The sequence below is a fragment of the Limulus polyphemus genome, unplaced genomic scaffold (assembly GCF_000517525.1).
Source record: "Limulus polyphemus unplaced genomic scaffold, Limulus_polyphemus-2.1.2 Scaffold3589, whole genome shotgun sequence".
Classification (NCBI taxonomy): Eukaryota; Metazoa; Arthropoda; class Merostomata; order Xiphosura; family Limulidae; genus Limulus; species Limulus polyphemus.
Genome location: NW_013669199.1, coordinates 102262 through 117326, shown reverse-complemented (window position 1 = coordinate 117326; position 15065 = coordinate 102262). Strand labels below are relative to the sequence as shown.

The 15065-nt window shown below is 32.1% G+C and overlaps 1 protein-coding gene across 1 annotated transcript in view; it reads left to right on the top strand.

The window, feature by feature from the left end:
* Window positions 1–12034, top strand: part of LOC106469645 (unconventional myosin-Ic-like) — a 13961-nt gene extending 1927 nt beyond the window's left edge. The window contains exons 2-6 of the mRNA XM_013930146.2: window positions 1023–1164; window positions 2241–2311; window positions 5352–5455; window positions 6020–6119; window positions 7683–12034. Of these exons, the coding sequence (XP_013785600.2) occupies window positions 1119–1164; window positions 2241–2311; window positions 5352–5455; window positions 6020–6119; window positions 7683–7700 (339 nt within the window). The 5' untranslated portion in view covers window positions 1023–1118 and the 3' untranslated portion in view covers window positions 7701–12034. The remainder of the gene's footprint in view (window positions 1–1022; window positions 1165–2240; window positions 2312–5351; window positions 5456–6019; window positions 6120–7682) is intronic.
* Window positions 12035–15065: the final 3031 nt, after the last annotated feature.

The following is a 15065-nucleotide window of genomic DNA, read 5'->3' as shown; positions in this document are numbered from 1 at the left end:
TGTCAAAAAAAAAAAAAGAAATGATTGGAGAAGGCTGGTCTCACCCGCCTTTATAAAAGTTAACCTAATTGTACACTTCTGATGAACTGATATTATATGCTGAAGTAGTCCAGTTTTTTACTATTATTTTAACTACAAGACATACAGCCTTCAAGTTTTGATAGTGTATTTCTCCTTTCCTGTACTTAAGACTGAAACAAAGGGTAGGAATCCATCTTGAATATAAAGTTAACCCTAAAAAACATGTATGTGTACATGTGTTTTGCTGATGAAAGCAGTTTAATTGGGTTCACTTCTTTTTTATGCTACATTCATCATATCATCATGTGGTCTGTGTTCATAATTATTAATGTCTTCTGATCAAGAATAGGCTAATCACTATGGTTAGAATTTAAAACTAACCTGTGAATTAACTTTCAAATTGCAGGTTTATGTTTATATTGTTCAATATGATGGGATCCATATATGCATCAAAATATATTGAATAATTTTGTTTTAGTCTGTTACAATACTCAGCGTAAAGAACTGACCACAAAATTCAGTGAAACCATCCATTTTCTACATCAGTTACTAATTGCAATAGTGATGTTGTTGTTGCTTATTTTTTTTTATATGAATTGTGTTATTAGAGACCATGTAGCCAACCAAGCCCTGGACCTACAAGCAAGTTGGTGCATACATAGTTCAGTATAATTTGTTTAAAAAAGTCTATGGGGTTCAGGTTATTCTCAGTTAGTAGTTGTAAGGCTAATGAAGCTTGTTCCATATACATAACCTACTAGAAGTACATGATGTCAGAAATCAATGCACTAAAGCCTGTAATGATATTTTAAATCATAATATCAGTATCTTTCAAGAGTTCAGTCAGTGTAGAAGATTTAGATTAACTCCTATGTCTATAAACTGACTTCAAAATGTTATTTATAGCTGTAAAAATTAATAATAATGTTGAAAATTAATCTAGGCATTTTAACAATAACACTAATGAAAATTATTTTGATTCTAATTTAATTTTTTTCTAGTACTGCGTACAAGTGACAAAATATGATCGTCATGGTTACAAGGCTCGTGGACGAATTCTTGTGCTGACCAACAAAGCCATTTACCTACTAGATGAAATGGATTGTAAATTGAAACATAGGCTGAGTTTTCAGAACATATCTAGTGAGAAATGAATATGTTTCTTTATAACAAACATGACACTGTCCCTAGAAAACCAAGATATTATTAATTTGTATTATCAATCAATGAAAGTAAACTTTTTAACAAACATTATTGCAAGTTTAAAAGCCAATAAGTGAAAAGAAAATCTGGGATTGTGGCTTTTACCAGCACTCTAGACTAACAGGGCCAGTGTTCCATCTAACCAAGCTGTCTAAGAGAACAAGCTCTCCTTTTTCCTTCACTTTAAGGCTTTTAACTGTAAGTATGAAATTTAATACTATTTCATGATGTTAGGAAAACATATAGGTTGAAGGAATCAGTTTAATACAAATATATGATACCCTATAACCCACGCACTTTCAAAAGCACTTGGTTATAGAATATTGTATGTTTGTGTTAAACTTAATGCTACTTTGTATTGTTGTGCTTAGGCAATTAGTAGGTTGATTTGCCACCATCCAACCAAATCACAGGAGTCTAATTATACTCACATATATATTTATTATTACTATACATAATATGAATATATGATTTAGTTGGGTGGTGGTGGTAAATCAACCCACTTATTGCCTGACTACAATAACACAAAGTAGTATGAAGTTTCATACTTACAATTAAAAACACCTTATGAGTGAGGAGAGATATGGTCAGCTTGTACTTGTGGAAAGCTCAGTTAGATAAAACATTGGCTTTGTTAGCCAAAGGTGCTGGTACCAGCCACAGTCCCAGAGTTTCATTTCACTTATTGGCTTTTTTACTTACCCTTATGTTTGTTAAAAAAGTGGATGTGATAGCTGTATTAGAAATCAGTTCTGGAAAGTTAACAGTCTTTGTTGTTTTGAAGGTGATTTTCTTTTAAACAGCAAATCTGAAAAGCTTTTTTTTTATATTGTAATATCAGTATAAAATGGATATTTTACCTATTCAGTAAGTCATATCACTTGATCAAGCTGGGATAGGAGTAAACCTAGCAAAGTGATAAAAGTTCTATTTTATAGTTATGCATCAAGAAAAGAAAGCAGTTCAACACTTTTCTAGATTTTATAGTAACTGTGTTTTCTCTCTCTGTTCATCAGGTTTATCTGTAAGTGATCTGACAGATGGTATCTTAGTGTTGAGGATATGCAGAGAGCTCAAAAAAGAGAAGGTTAGTCTTCAAAGTTCTTTTGTAAATTTGATCATGGCTGATTTTTTTGTTCCCTGTTGTTGCATTGTACTTTAGGGCCTGGTGATTAGGATGCTTAACTCACAATGTTTGAGGTAATTGTTGGTAAAAAAGTAGCCCAATAGTTGGCAGTGGGTGGTATTGATGAGCTGCTTTCCCTCTAGTCTGCCAGTTGAACATTAGGGATAGCTATCACATATAACTTTTATATAACTTTCCATGAGTATATCGAAAACAAACAAAGTACTTAATCTTTCTATAAATGATGATTTATTTTTGTTAATAGAAACATTTTCCCTTTCTCTTAGAGCAGTATGAAAGCATTAGTTGATAAACTGAAGTCCTGCTAATCAGAGTATTAACTTAGATTTTGATTAACATATTTTGTATCACAGTCATGAATCAGTGTGTAAGTAAGTTATGAAGGTGTGGAATTGTTAATATTAAATTATGACAATGTAGCATTATTAGTTCTAAATTGTGAAGATGTGCATTGTTAATTATGAATTATGTACATGTGGCATTATTAATTCTAACTTCCGTACATGTGACATTGTTAGTTCTAAATTACAACATGGCATTATTATACATGGCTAATTATACAAACTGACAGAATTTCTGTATTTAAAAACTATAGTAAATAAAATCGTTATCAAATCTGTCAAATTCTTATAATGAAATTATGTGTCGGTTGACAAGCACAAGGAGAATACCTGCAATGTGCTATTTAAGTCTTAATTTCCCCATATGCCAAATTTCTTTTCTTCTTTTACTGAAAAACAAAAATTAAGAGTACATAGCTGTTAGTCAATATATGATCACTTAATTCTAAATATTAATTAATTGCCTTTTTTTTATATTGTCAGTAGTTATACATTATTTTTACCTTATGTTTTTAATGCTAAGCTGTTGCTAATTTCAGGGGAGTCCTGAGAATGACTGTATGTAATTGTAGGTGCTTGGATTTAAATCTGGGTCTAACTCTTTTAAGAAAGACGGGTATATTTTTTTTCAAGAGGAATATTCAGGTCATGTTGCTGGACGAGTGTTACCAGTTCATTGGTAGTAGAAGGTTTCTTTAATTTTGTTTGTAGGTCATATCCCATTGTTTTAGCTTTGTACAACTTACTTTGTGATCTTCTTTCATTGGATAGATCAGTATTACAGATCCATGTATGTATACTGTGCTCCTGAATTCTACTTTTGTTGGTCTTTTTTGTTCTTACAGTGTGTTGTAGTCCACTTTCACAAGGGATGTTGTATATCATTTTTTGCTTTCCATCTAATGTTTAGGCAATTTTGTGTGGAGTAACTATATTGGGACTTCATGATGATTAGAAATGCGCTTGAAGTAAAAATTTATAGCAGAGATCATTGGTATGTGTAGTTAAAAACATTAAGTAAAATCAAGTACAAGAGCAATAGGTTACCTGAAGATGACCTAAGAAGGTTGAAATGTTGTTCTTCTACTTTATTTTAATTAAAGTTTTTAATACCCATACCAGTCATCTCTGCTATATATTGGGACCTGTGAATACTGTTTTGAACTTATGTTGTTTACATACCTTCTGGATGTTTTCAGAGAGACCTTGGGTGTAAGGAGATATGGCTGTGTTTCTGTAACTTTCTTCATGGTTATTCTTGGTTTTATTTTCTGTATCAAGTGTTTTGGGTATCTGTTGTCAAGAGAAGTTATAATGATGTGTTTTTCTTCATTCTCCTGTATTACAGGTCTTGTTAATTTATAGATAAGGTTATCTGTGGTGCCTGTCTTTACACTTTTGTGGTTATTTGATTTATAGTTGAGGTACTTATCAATATATATGTGTTTTCTTGTAGACTTCTGCATTATATGAGATGTGTGTCTTGATAACCTCAAAACAGCAGCTCTAAGAACTAGGATTTGGCTGAGATGTGTTAATAACAGTTTTATAATATGTTTATGTAGAGACAAGATTTCAAAGTTCATGAACCTCCTCGACAAGCTGCATCCAGTGTCACACTGGAAGTAAAATAACATAAAAAAACTTCAATCCTAGAAATGATTGTTATCAAGACACATAATTCATATACTGCAGAAAGTCCAAAGATACTGACAAATAGTCTGACTGTAGATCAAACCACTCTAATTTCATATAGAAGAACTCATAATCTGCCTAGTTTCCTATATGAATAAAAAGAGAAGCCAAGAAGGATGAAAAACACACCACTTCAGCCCTCCTTCAAAGTTGATACCATGAATATTTGATGGAGAAGAAAGTAAAGAAAACAAATGCCATAACATATTAGATATACAGTCATATCTCATTATTTCTCTGAAAATATAAAAATAATTTCTTAATAGCACAAAGTCAGAATAGTATTCAACACAATATGATTTCAGTTAGTACCAATCAGACCATTTGAGAATCCAATAAAGACCAAAAACACTAAATAAAACAATTCTTGTGAATGTAATCTCCAATACACTGAAGAAACAAAGAAAAGGCTAATGAAATCACAATTCAGGAGTAAAACAGTACTAAAATAAGAGGATAAGAACTACACAAAAGAAAAATGAAAGAATACTTCTACATCCAAATAACTGATAATACATTCAATTAAAGTTGTACAGAAGTCACCAAAACCTGGATATCCCTCTCAAAAACATTCCAATAGAATTAAATAAAATGAGAACCCAGATGAGTGAATAGCACATCTGCCTTTCTAACCCTGGTTCTTATCTCATAAACTCTTACTCAAGACTTCCCTGAAGATGAAAGCAAGTTGGCAGACAAAACAGAGGGAAAAACTAATAAAACAGTCTGGTAATCCTAACAATAGAACAGCTCACAGTAAACAGACTTGTATTACCACATCTTTCAGATATTATATATATTTTGTTTTCTGTTCACAAGAGTAACTAGATACAGAAGTGAGGGAATGTTGGATATTTTACAAATATTACGCTCTACCTTTTTACGGTTCAGCTCTGTTACACATTACTGGTGTCATTGATGACTGCCATTTATTGTTATACTAGGGAGACTTGATACTCGACTGCAGAGATCTGCTGATAGAAGTGATTGTGAAAATTGTCATAGCCAGCAACAACAAGTCTTTAGTAAAAGTGGAAGAATCAGGATGGTAAGTGTGACGGTACTTGTTTGTTATTATCAGTTATTCTCTAAGAAATGACTGACTATGGTGAGATGCAGAAATATTTTGTTGCTTTAATTTGTATGAATATCCTTCAAAAACTAGATCTCTTTCTAAAAATACTTTTAGCAGTAGTTCTTCAGTTAGAAACTCAATAAGCAGGCTATGTATTGCAGATATTAATTTTGGTATTTTCAAGCACAACAGTTTGGAGACCTGTATGATGTTACTATACAAGTATATTTCTAAACAAGTTCCTTCTTTTTTGTGACTTGTATGATCAAAGCTGGAACTGTTTCCCCTTGTACAGTTAAGGATCTCTTATTTATTTCTCTAACAAATATATCTTAACTGTTCTGATTATCAATTGTGTGAGATTAAATAAATTTTAAGCTTCATTTTGGTAAATATTTCAATGTTTTTTGATACATATTGAATTGGGCATTTTTTCAAATTTCTAATTAAGTTATATAAACAAATACAAAAACTAAATTTTTGTGAACTTAACTTTGTTTTATGTGCATTAAAAATACTTCCTGTGGAATATTTCAGTATACCTCACAATCTAATGAATGGCAAACAAGGAATTATAAACTTCTCAAGTGGAATAAAGCCTGCAATTTATAAAGAAAAAGACGGGCATCTTGCTGTGGTTAGTGATAAGATAAAGGTCTAAGATTTTAATATATTAAAACTACGTTACAAATTGTTTTAGATCTAGTAAGTAATTATAGATTTTTTTATCAGTTTCAATTTAATAATTTACCTAATGCTTTTGGAATCTCGTAAAGCAACAAAAATAATGATACCAAAACTATACTAATATTTAAAGAAAAATTTAGCTCACTTTTAGAAGAGAGTAAGTAAATACTTGCTGGTTGAGGATCAATATTATATTGTCAGTTGCAAGACTGTCAAATCCTTAACTGTATTCCATACTAGCTGAACACACTATAGTTTGGTCATCTGCTTTACCTAGAATATTATATACAGTCTATATAGATTAAGCTCTACCTAGTGATGGATCCTATATTTTTATCATGGTGAGGAAAAGAAATATTCTGCACAGTAAATTAACACTTCTCTGTAGGTACAATGGCCTCAAGTCCAAAATAATTCTTATCGCAAAAGACAAATTTTAAAATACATCTAACTTGGATTTCTGTTATGTCAAACAAAATTCCCAAAATTTTAACCTTGTTCATTTTATAACCACTTTTGTGCTAACTTTATTATGTAAAAAGCTTTTGCTTCTCATATTTTATAGTTTACTGTCTTTGAGAAATCAGTAACCACACTAAACAACATTCAATGTATTTGTCAAGACGTTAAATATTGTTGCTTCGAGCAATACATATCCACAAGTAAAATTTGTAAAGTTAGGCAATATATATATATATATATATATCCACAAGTAAAAGTTATATCCATAAGTATTATCTTGTGTAACATGTACCCACAAGTACAAATTTTTCTTTTTAATATTGTAAGGATAACAGATATTTTTAATATTCACACATTTAGTGTCCAGTTGTAATTTTACCTTTGTTGTGTAGAGGCTTTTATAATGACATTTACCACTAGTTGGCTAATCGTCAGAGTGATATAACGTGTTAACAAGATTGAAAGGTACATCAAGTGTAACTCCTTACCTAACTCACTGATGTTGAAGCTGTCAACTTTACTGAGTGAGTAGAGCTTTGGCGACAAGCAGCTAAAGATTTGGGTGTCTACTGATCACCACTCTAAAGATAACCATCTTTAAATAAAGTGACTTGACAATTAGCATAAACAATTCATCAACTATGTATTCTGTCAACAATTGCTGGATTTCATTTTAATTATTACCCTTGTACAAGTTCCTTGTACAGATAATAGGATGTGGAACTGAAACTGATGCAGAAATTAGAAGTTAGGGATTTCTTGAGATGAGTTATGTTTTGATTAATATCTTTGGTGTTCAAAAAACAGTCCCTTGTTAAATACCCGATTGTATTTTTAACTGTCATTTTGTGGCCTGAGTCTCTGTCTGTAATTAAAATTATTTTCCCTTTTTTTCCATTTTAAAATTTAAGTTATGTTGGTAAATCATATTTTGATGCGTAATAACAATAACTTTATGTTGGATCAAAGGAGGTGTATTTGATGTAAAAAAATCATCAGTAATAGTAGTAACAAAGGATTTATTTGTTCCATTTTTTAAATATCTTTTCAGATTGCTGTTTCCCCTTAAGGTCATGACAGACTTGTTTGAACTTTCAGAAAAATGCAAGTTTCTGCACAAAACTAGCAAAGTCACCAGAGGAATCCTGTTGAAGTTAATGTTATATGTATATATTTCACTTAAATATTAGCTTAAGTTGTACGCTAAACTTCCACTGTGCATTATTTGTAATTCTCTGCAATGTTATTTCTCTTTTTTTCTTTTTTCTTTCCTTCACTGATTCCAGTACTCATGCCATTGTTCCCTTCCTGTTTTGATGTTAAGGCAAAAGTATAGATACATATGTTAGAGTTCAAAGCTCTACAGAATTAATTAATTATTTTTGCAAAAAAGTAATAAAAACACTCTTGAGGTATGTGATATTGGTTGTTTTCGGATGATGTTGTCATTTGATACGAGATACTTAGATTCAGAGGCTTTAATTGTGTAATTGAAACTTTATGTTCAAATCTTTGCCAATTTGATTAGGTGTGAAAAAATGCAATATTCATAAATCAAAATAGAGAAGTCCACTCAAATATTTGATAACACAAAAAATGTCTCGAACAAAATAACTGTTTAACTAAAGTTGTAATGAGTGATGATAATCAGCATGATCTGTATGTAATCTCAAGTAAGTATAATCTCAAAGTAAAGAAAAAAGTTATATTTTGGGATCTTCTCTTGAATGTTTCTGGGGGTTTTGTAGTTTCATTACATCAAATATTTTTAAAATATTTTATAATTTTGGTTGTAAATAAACTTAATTTTTTGTAGTGATCTAATCATGTTAACAATTTGATGTTATTAAAATAAAAATGTGTTATTCAGCTGTAACTTTAAAATGTTTAGACCTGTTGTCTATCTTATTTTGCAATTTAGATTACTAGTATGATCTACCAAATTTTGTAAGTTTTAATATTCACCAGTGATATACACCAAATTTTTTTGTTCTTATATCATGTATAAGGAAAATCTGAGTAAATGTTTTCTCTGCTGAACTACATGAATGGATTAAACTAGGACAAAGGTATTTTAAATTAAAAACAAGTAACATAACTTGCAAGTAAGCAATAATAATGATTGCTGTGTGAACTTGAAGGTTTTTAGTGTTAGGTTATTTTTATCCTAATGATTTTGTTCAGAATAACTTCCAAACATTTTTGTTATAATTGTATATGATACATCAAAGCTTTTCTTGGTGTGTTTTTTCATCAAACCTTCTCAAAAAACACAACTGGTGGAAAAATGAGGATAAATAGAACATAAATGGGATAAGGGAAAGCAGGTTATAGCCTCCCATCATAAAATATCAGGAAAAGTATAAAATGTTTTCTTACCTTTACTCCTTTACTTGTACTTACACTCATCTCAGTAATGACAGAAACATCCAAAATCTTCTGCAGTATTCATATAAGGAATCACGTTATACAGTCACATCGTATCTTTCTGGCACATCCTGGTATCTGAAAAACTGTTTCGAGTGAATACATGTATTTAACAGCATATTAAAGAAATATGTTAGAGCACAGTGTTTCTTGGTTGCATATGTTTTTCATTCTTCTTCCTAAAGATAGTTTTACAACTGAACTATCTAGAGAATTTTGCTCAAAAAGAGGTAAATAGCTGTTCCTGATCAATTCACTAGCTATATTTCTGCTGTGATGCACAAGAGCTGTTCTTTCTGTTGTCTAGCTTACATTTTAATGCTAACATTTGCTGAAAAAAACAGGTTGGTAGAAAGACTATAGAATTACAGGATATGATGTTTAGTTCTGGTAAACCTTCCTGCCATATCACATGATAAGCAAGGTGTAGTTTACAGTGAAAACAGAATAAACTCTAAGATTGTAATAAACATATTAACATACACTAAGCTATAAAAATAGCTGAATGTCCAGTTTTATTGTGAAGTTTTTTGTTTTTTATTTTCACTAGGTGCCACTTTGACATCTGAAAAGACAAGAATTAGCACCTTAAGATATTTTTTCTGTCCTATTGAGTTCTTGAAATTCTGTTTCTTCATGTGATGTATCCTGTACCTTTTTCTCCAGTTTAATTTTTCTGTTTTGACAGTTATATTCTATAAAAGCTCTTTACACTTTTCATTTATTTCAACTCTGTTGCTATTCTGCATCTTGTTATTTCTCATATAAACATTATTAGCACCTACTATGAGACATTTTTACAGCTATTCAACAAATTTTGAAACACAAGAATGGAGGAAACATTTATTAGTACATATCTTGTTAACCAAAATCCATTTATCAAATGTCAAGAACTGGTTGCAATTCCCATCTGCCTCCCTCCAAGGTGTGACCAGATAAACAACTTCAAACTGGTCTAACAGAGAACAGTTTTGGTCTTCCGAAGCTACTTGCCATTGTTAAACTGGTAAAACAGAGAGCAGTTCTGGTCTTCCTATTTGCAGTTGTTAAACTGCCCTAACAGAGAACATCATTTTTTGTGGTCTTCCTATATGTAGTTGTTAAACTGGTCAAGCTGAAACTTGTTATGATTTTCATATTTACAGTTGTTTGCATTTGTTAACTTGATGAAAGAAAGAACAGTGTTGGTCTTTTTACATCCAGTTGTTAAATTGGCCAAACAAAGAAAAGCTTTGTTCATTCTATTTGCAGTTGTTAAGCTGGTCAAAAAGAAACCTGTTTTGGTTTTCGTATTTACAGTTGTTAACTTGGCCAAACAGACATCAAACTGTTATCTGTTTGACCAGGTTAACAACTGAAAATTGGAAGATCAAAACTGTTATCTGTTTGAGAAGGCTAAGAACTGCAAATAGCAAGAACAAAACTCTTATCTATTTGAGAAGGCTAAGAACTGCAAATAGCAAGAACAAAACTCTTCTCTGTTTGACCAGGTTAACAAGTGTGAATACAAAGACCAAATCTCCTCTCTCTTTGGCCAGGTTAACAATTGCAAGTAGGAAGACCAAAACTATTCTCTTGAAGATCAAAAATGTTCTCTGTTTTGGTTAACAACTGTTAAACCATTAGATAAAAACTGTTCCCTGTTTGACAAGGTTAATGATTGCAATTATGAAGATCAGAACTGTTCTCTTTTTGACAAGATTAACATCATCAAATAGGAAAAAGAAAACTGGTTTTTGTTTAACCATTTTAAGAGGACAAGAACTGGTTTTGGTTGGCCATGTGAATAACTAGAAATAGGGATACCAGACCTGTTTTCTTGTTGACTGTAATAACAAATACAAATAGGGATACTAGAACTGTTTTCTTGTTGACTGTGATAACAAATACAAATAGGGATACCAGAACTGTTTTCTTGTTGACTGTGATAACAAATACAAATAGGGATACCAGAACTGTTTTCTTGTTGACTGTGATAACAAATACAAGTAGGGATACCAGAACTGTTTTCTTGTTGACTGTGATAACAAATACAAGTAGGGATACCAGAACTGTTTTCTTGTTGACTGTGATAACAAATACAAGTAGGGATACCAGAACTGTTTTCTTGTTGACTGTGATAACAAATACAAATAGGGATACCAGAACTGTTTTCTTGTTGACTGTGATAACAAATACAATAGGGATACCAGAACTGTTTTCTTATTGACTGTGATAACAAATACAAATAGAAAGACCAAAACTGTTCTCCTTTTTAAATGTTTTCAGTTTTTGCTACAGATTAAAACAGTGTATGTTTAACAGTAATCATATATTTCAAAATAATAACTTGAACATAACATTTTTTTCAAAATTTTCAAATTACTACAAATCTTTTTCACAAACAACATTTGTAGCTTGCTTCCCATCTACCAACAAATATAAATTGTGAGGTGATCCAACCCTTGAAAACCTTAAATCTCATTGATCATGAAAAAAGTATGGTTGTTTGAGAAACAATCTAGCAATTTCCATACTTTGACCTTGAAACCCTTTTGAATATTCAACGTTGTCTAAAGCATCAACCTGCCACTATTGTTTGAGATTGACTCAATAGGCTGTGAGTAATTGACCAACAGGCTTTATAAAATAGAAATAGAATTAAGTTCAATTTTTACTACTTAGGAAATTCCCCATAGTTCATAGTATTTGCATACAAATTTTGTTTGAGATTGGTCCAATAGACTTGGAGCAGTTAGGGTGCAAACAAACACACATGTGTACCATTTTCTCTAGATACTGACAGAAATTACCAGATTCTTGAAGTCATTGTGAACTTTCTAAGGATTATAATCTTGGTTTGCATTTATTAATGTAGTAAGCTTTCAGTACTGTCACTTTTTAATTGATGACATCACAGCCTTCTCGCAAATTTGTCATTTATCGAAAAACCTGTAACGAAATTTTTACAAATGGTAAAAGAAGATGTTAAAGACATTTTTTGGGGTACAATCTTTTGTAAATTTGTTACAGTAAATTCTCTTTGTTTTAATCTATGCAATGTGGAAGATGACAGTATTGTTATGACAGCTTTACCTCAACAAAATAAAATAAATAAGAAGCAGTCTATCACACAGAGGTTCCACAAGTATACTGAGAACATTGTTAAAAAATACACTTTGGTAGAAACCGGGTTTTGATACCTGTGGTAGGCAGAGCACAGATAGCCCATTGTGTAGCTTTGTGATTAATTACAAACAAAACAAAAACAAACAAGATACACTTTTGATCAATTAAAAACCTATTTTAGAATAATGCAACCAAGGTTTGAATCTCTCATTTTTAAAATTATCCCAGTAATAAGCAAATTCAGGGAATGAGAGGATGACTTGGTTGCTGCTGAGAGACAACTAGTGAACAACATGTTAGCCAATTTGTAAACATTCAGGTAGGTTTTCTGTTTAAACATTCAGGTTTTTCTTTTTTAGTTATGTCGTTGTATTACCAAAGCAGTAATTACATATTAGAAATTTGGTTTTAAATTCTGAGGTGAATGAGGTAATTATAATAAGTATACTTAATTATATGCATTTGTGATTATGGAAATACCTTCAGTTGAATTATCAATATCAAAATTTATAGTAGGATTAAAACTTAGTAATAATAGTTTATTTCAACACTAAAGAAGTAATGTATCGTTACATTAATGTAGCACGAATAAATTACTCTTTAAACAAAAGACATTTGAATTTTGATATAAGAGGTAACACCGCTCAGAGTATTTTGATTATATATCCCTACTGATCATTAACTCTAACTCATGATTTCTATTCAACTTATTCTTGATCAGTGAGTGACAGATTTGGTGTTTGTTTGTTTTTGAATTTCGCGCAAAGCTACACGAGGGCTATCTGCGCTAGCCGTCCCTAATTAAGCAGTGTAAGACTAGAAGGAAGGCAGCTAGTCATCGCCACCCACCGCCAATTCTTGGGCTACTCTTTTACCAACGGACAGTGGGATTGACCGTCATATTATAACGCCCCCACGGATGAAAGGGCGAGCATGTTTACGGGACGGGGATTCGAACCCGCGACCCTCAGATTGTGCCCTAACCACCTGGCCAAATTTGGTGTTTGAAAGTCAACTGTGGAAGCTTGTTTTCAAACAGTAAATCTTGCTCTTCAGAGTCTTTCTAGAAAAATATTCTGTTGGCCAAGTTGAGATTATTTAACAGAACTTAAATAGTGAAAATTTATAACATAATAAAAACTAATCTGTCACATCTTGTACACAGTTTTAGTGAAAGCATATATACAGTTTTATTCTCAAGTGTCCAATATCTATACTGTAGTAATTTTTTTCTGTATCATAGATTTTATTGCCTTCGTTTTATAGGTATTTGCTAAATTTTTCCATTTGTTTTTACATTACAGCAGTGACACTTTATAGTTTCTACCCTTTAATAAGATAGATAACAGTTGCCAGATTAAAAAAAAATCCCTTGTTGCAGGTGAATTGAATTAGTTTACCATTTCTCTGTATTCAGGTATGAGAAAAAGAGTTAACATCCCTTGTCTAGAATAATGGTGATTATCCCGATCACTTTCTGCACACGAAAAAATAATTTAGATAAATACACAGATAATTTACAGTTTTACTTCAATCATATCAGAATATCTGATTTATAACCCCTATATCTAAAACAATTTAATAAAGAACTAAAATTATGCCCAAGATTTGATGCTATGACATAACTTAAAAGTTGTTTTATTAATTATTAAACGTGAACTTCTGACCTAACAGTAAGAAAAATACAAGCATATCACAACATGATTAGCACGGCTAATGATAAACATCAAATACAAAGCATAAGTAGAAAAGGGAATAATGAATATTAAAAGGAAATAAAGTAAGCCAACAATAAATAAAAAGCCACAAAGATTAACACACAAATGATCTTAAAACGGGTGTGGTTGTAACGTGGATGGATGGTTATTTCGCGGATTCGTAGATACTGTTACGTCTCTGTATGTTTGCTTGTTAATTCTTCTACGATACAAGTCCTTTCTTTATAAAACTTGTTTATTCTTCCTCAATACAACTTTGTAATGTACTTAATTTTCACAGTTACACACACTATAGTTCACAACAATTCACTCACTTTCTATCGCGCTTAGACTTAATTGTCCGTCCCCGCCAACTATAGTTCCGATCTGTGTGTCTGCTATCCTCGGTTCCCGCCGACCGTAATCGCTGTCTTTCTTTCTCTCTGGTGTTGAGAGTCTTAGAAGTTTCTAGAACAGGCAGTATTATCGTATATAAGTGCGCTAGACAGTGAGAGAGATAGACGGAGTTGAAGCAGTAGCGGAGAGTGCTACCAGCGTCGGTTGACGCAACGCTGTTGCAACACACTAGCGAATCTTCTAGAATACTTGTCACGTGACCGCGCTGTCCTAGCGACCCCCCACTGTCGTAACACTGCCCCTTCCTTAGTATTGTTCGTCCCGAACAATAGCCACCATTAAACAAATAAACAATTAACAATAGCTTAATTAAATGTGCAAAATTTACAAACACAAAATTAAAATTCAACAAAGTCTTTTAATTTTTCGGGACGTATCTTTTTCCGCACTGGTCTCTGTCTCGTTGGCTTCTGCTTCATGTGGGGTTCATCTGCTTCATCACAAAACGTCCTATCATTGGTAACAGTCCCATCAGTAATAGTAACTTCATCAAGGGCTTCACTGTTTCCCTTCTCAAAACCGAATAGAGTTTCTTCTTCGACAGTGGCTTTTTCAGGTGACACGTCTTCAGCAGCGCCTTTTGTTCCATTGTTCACTTCATCCCAACTGAAATGTCCTGGACCGTGATAACGCCAAAGCCTGTTGGCATGCACCACCTTTGGCTTACCTCGCTGACCACATTTTATCCGGAAAGTCACGTATGAGAGACGATCCACTATGTCATATTGGCCATATTGGTCATGGAGAAGACAACTTAGGAGACTTCCCTTTGGTCTTCCTGGGAT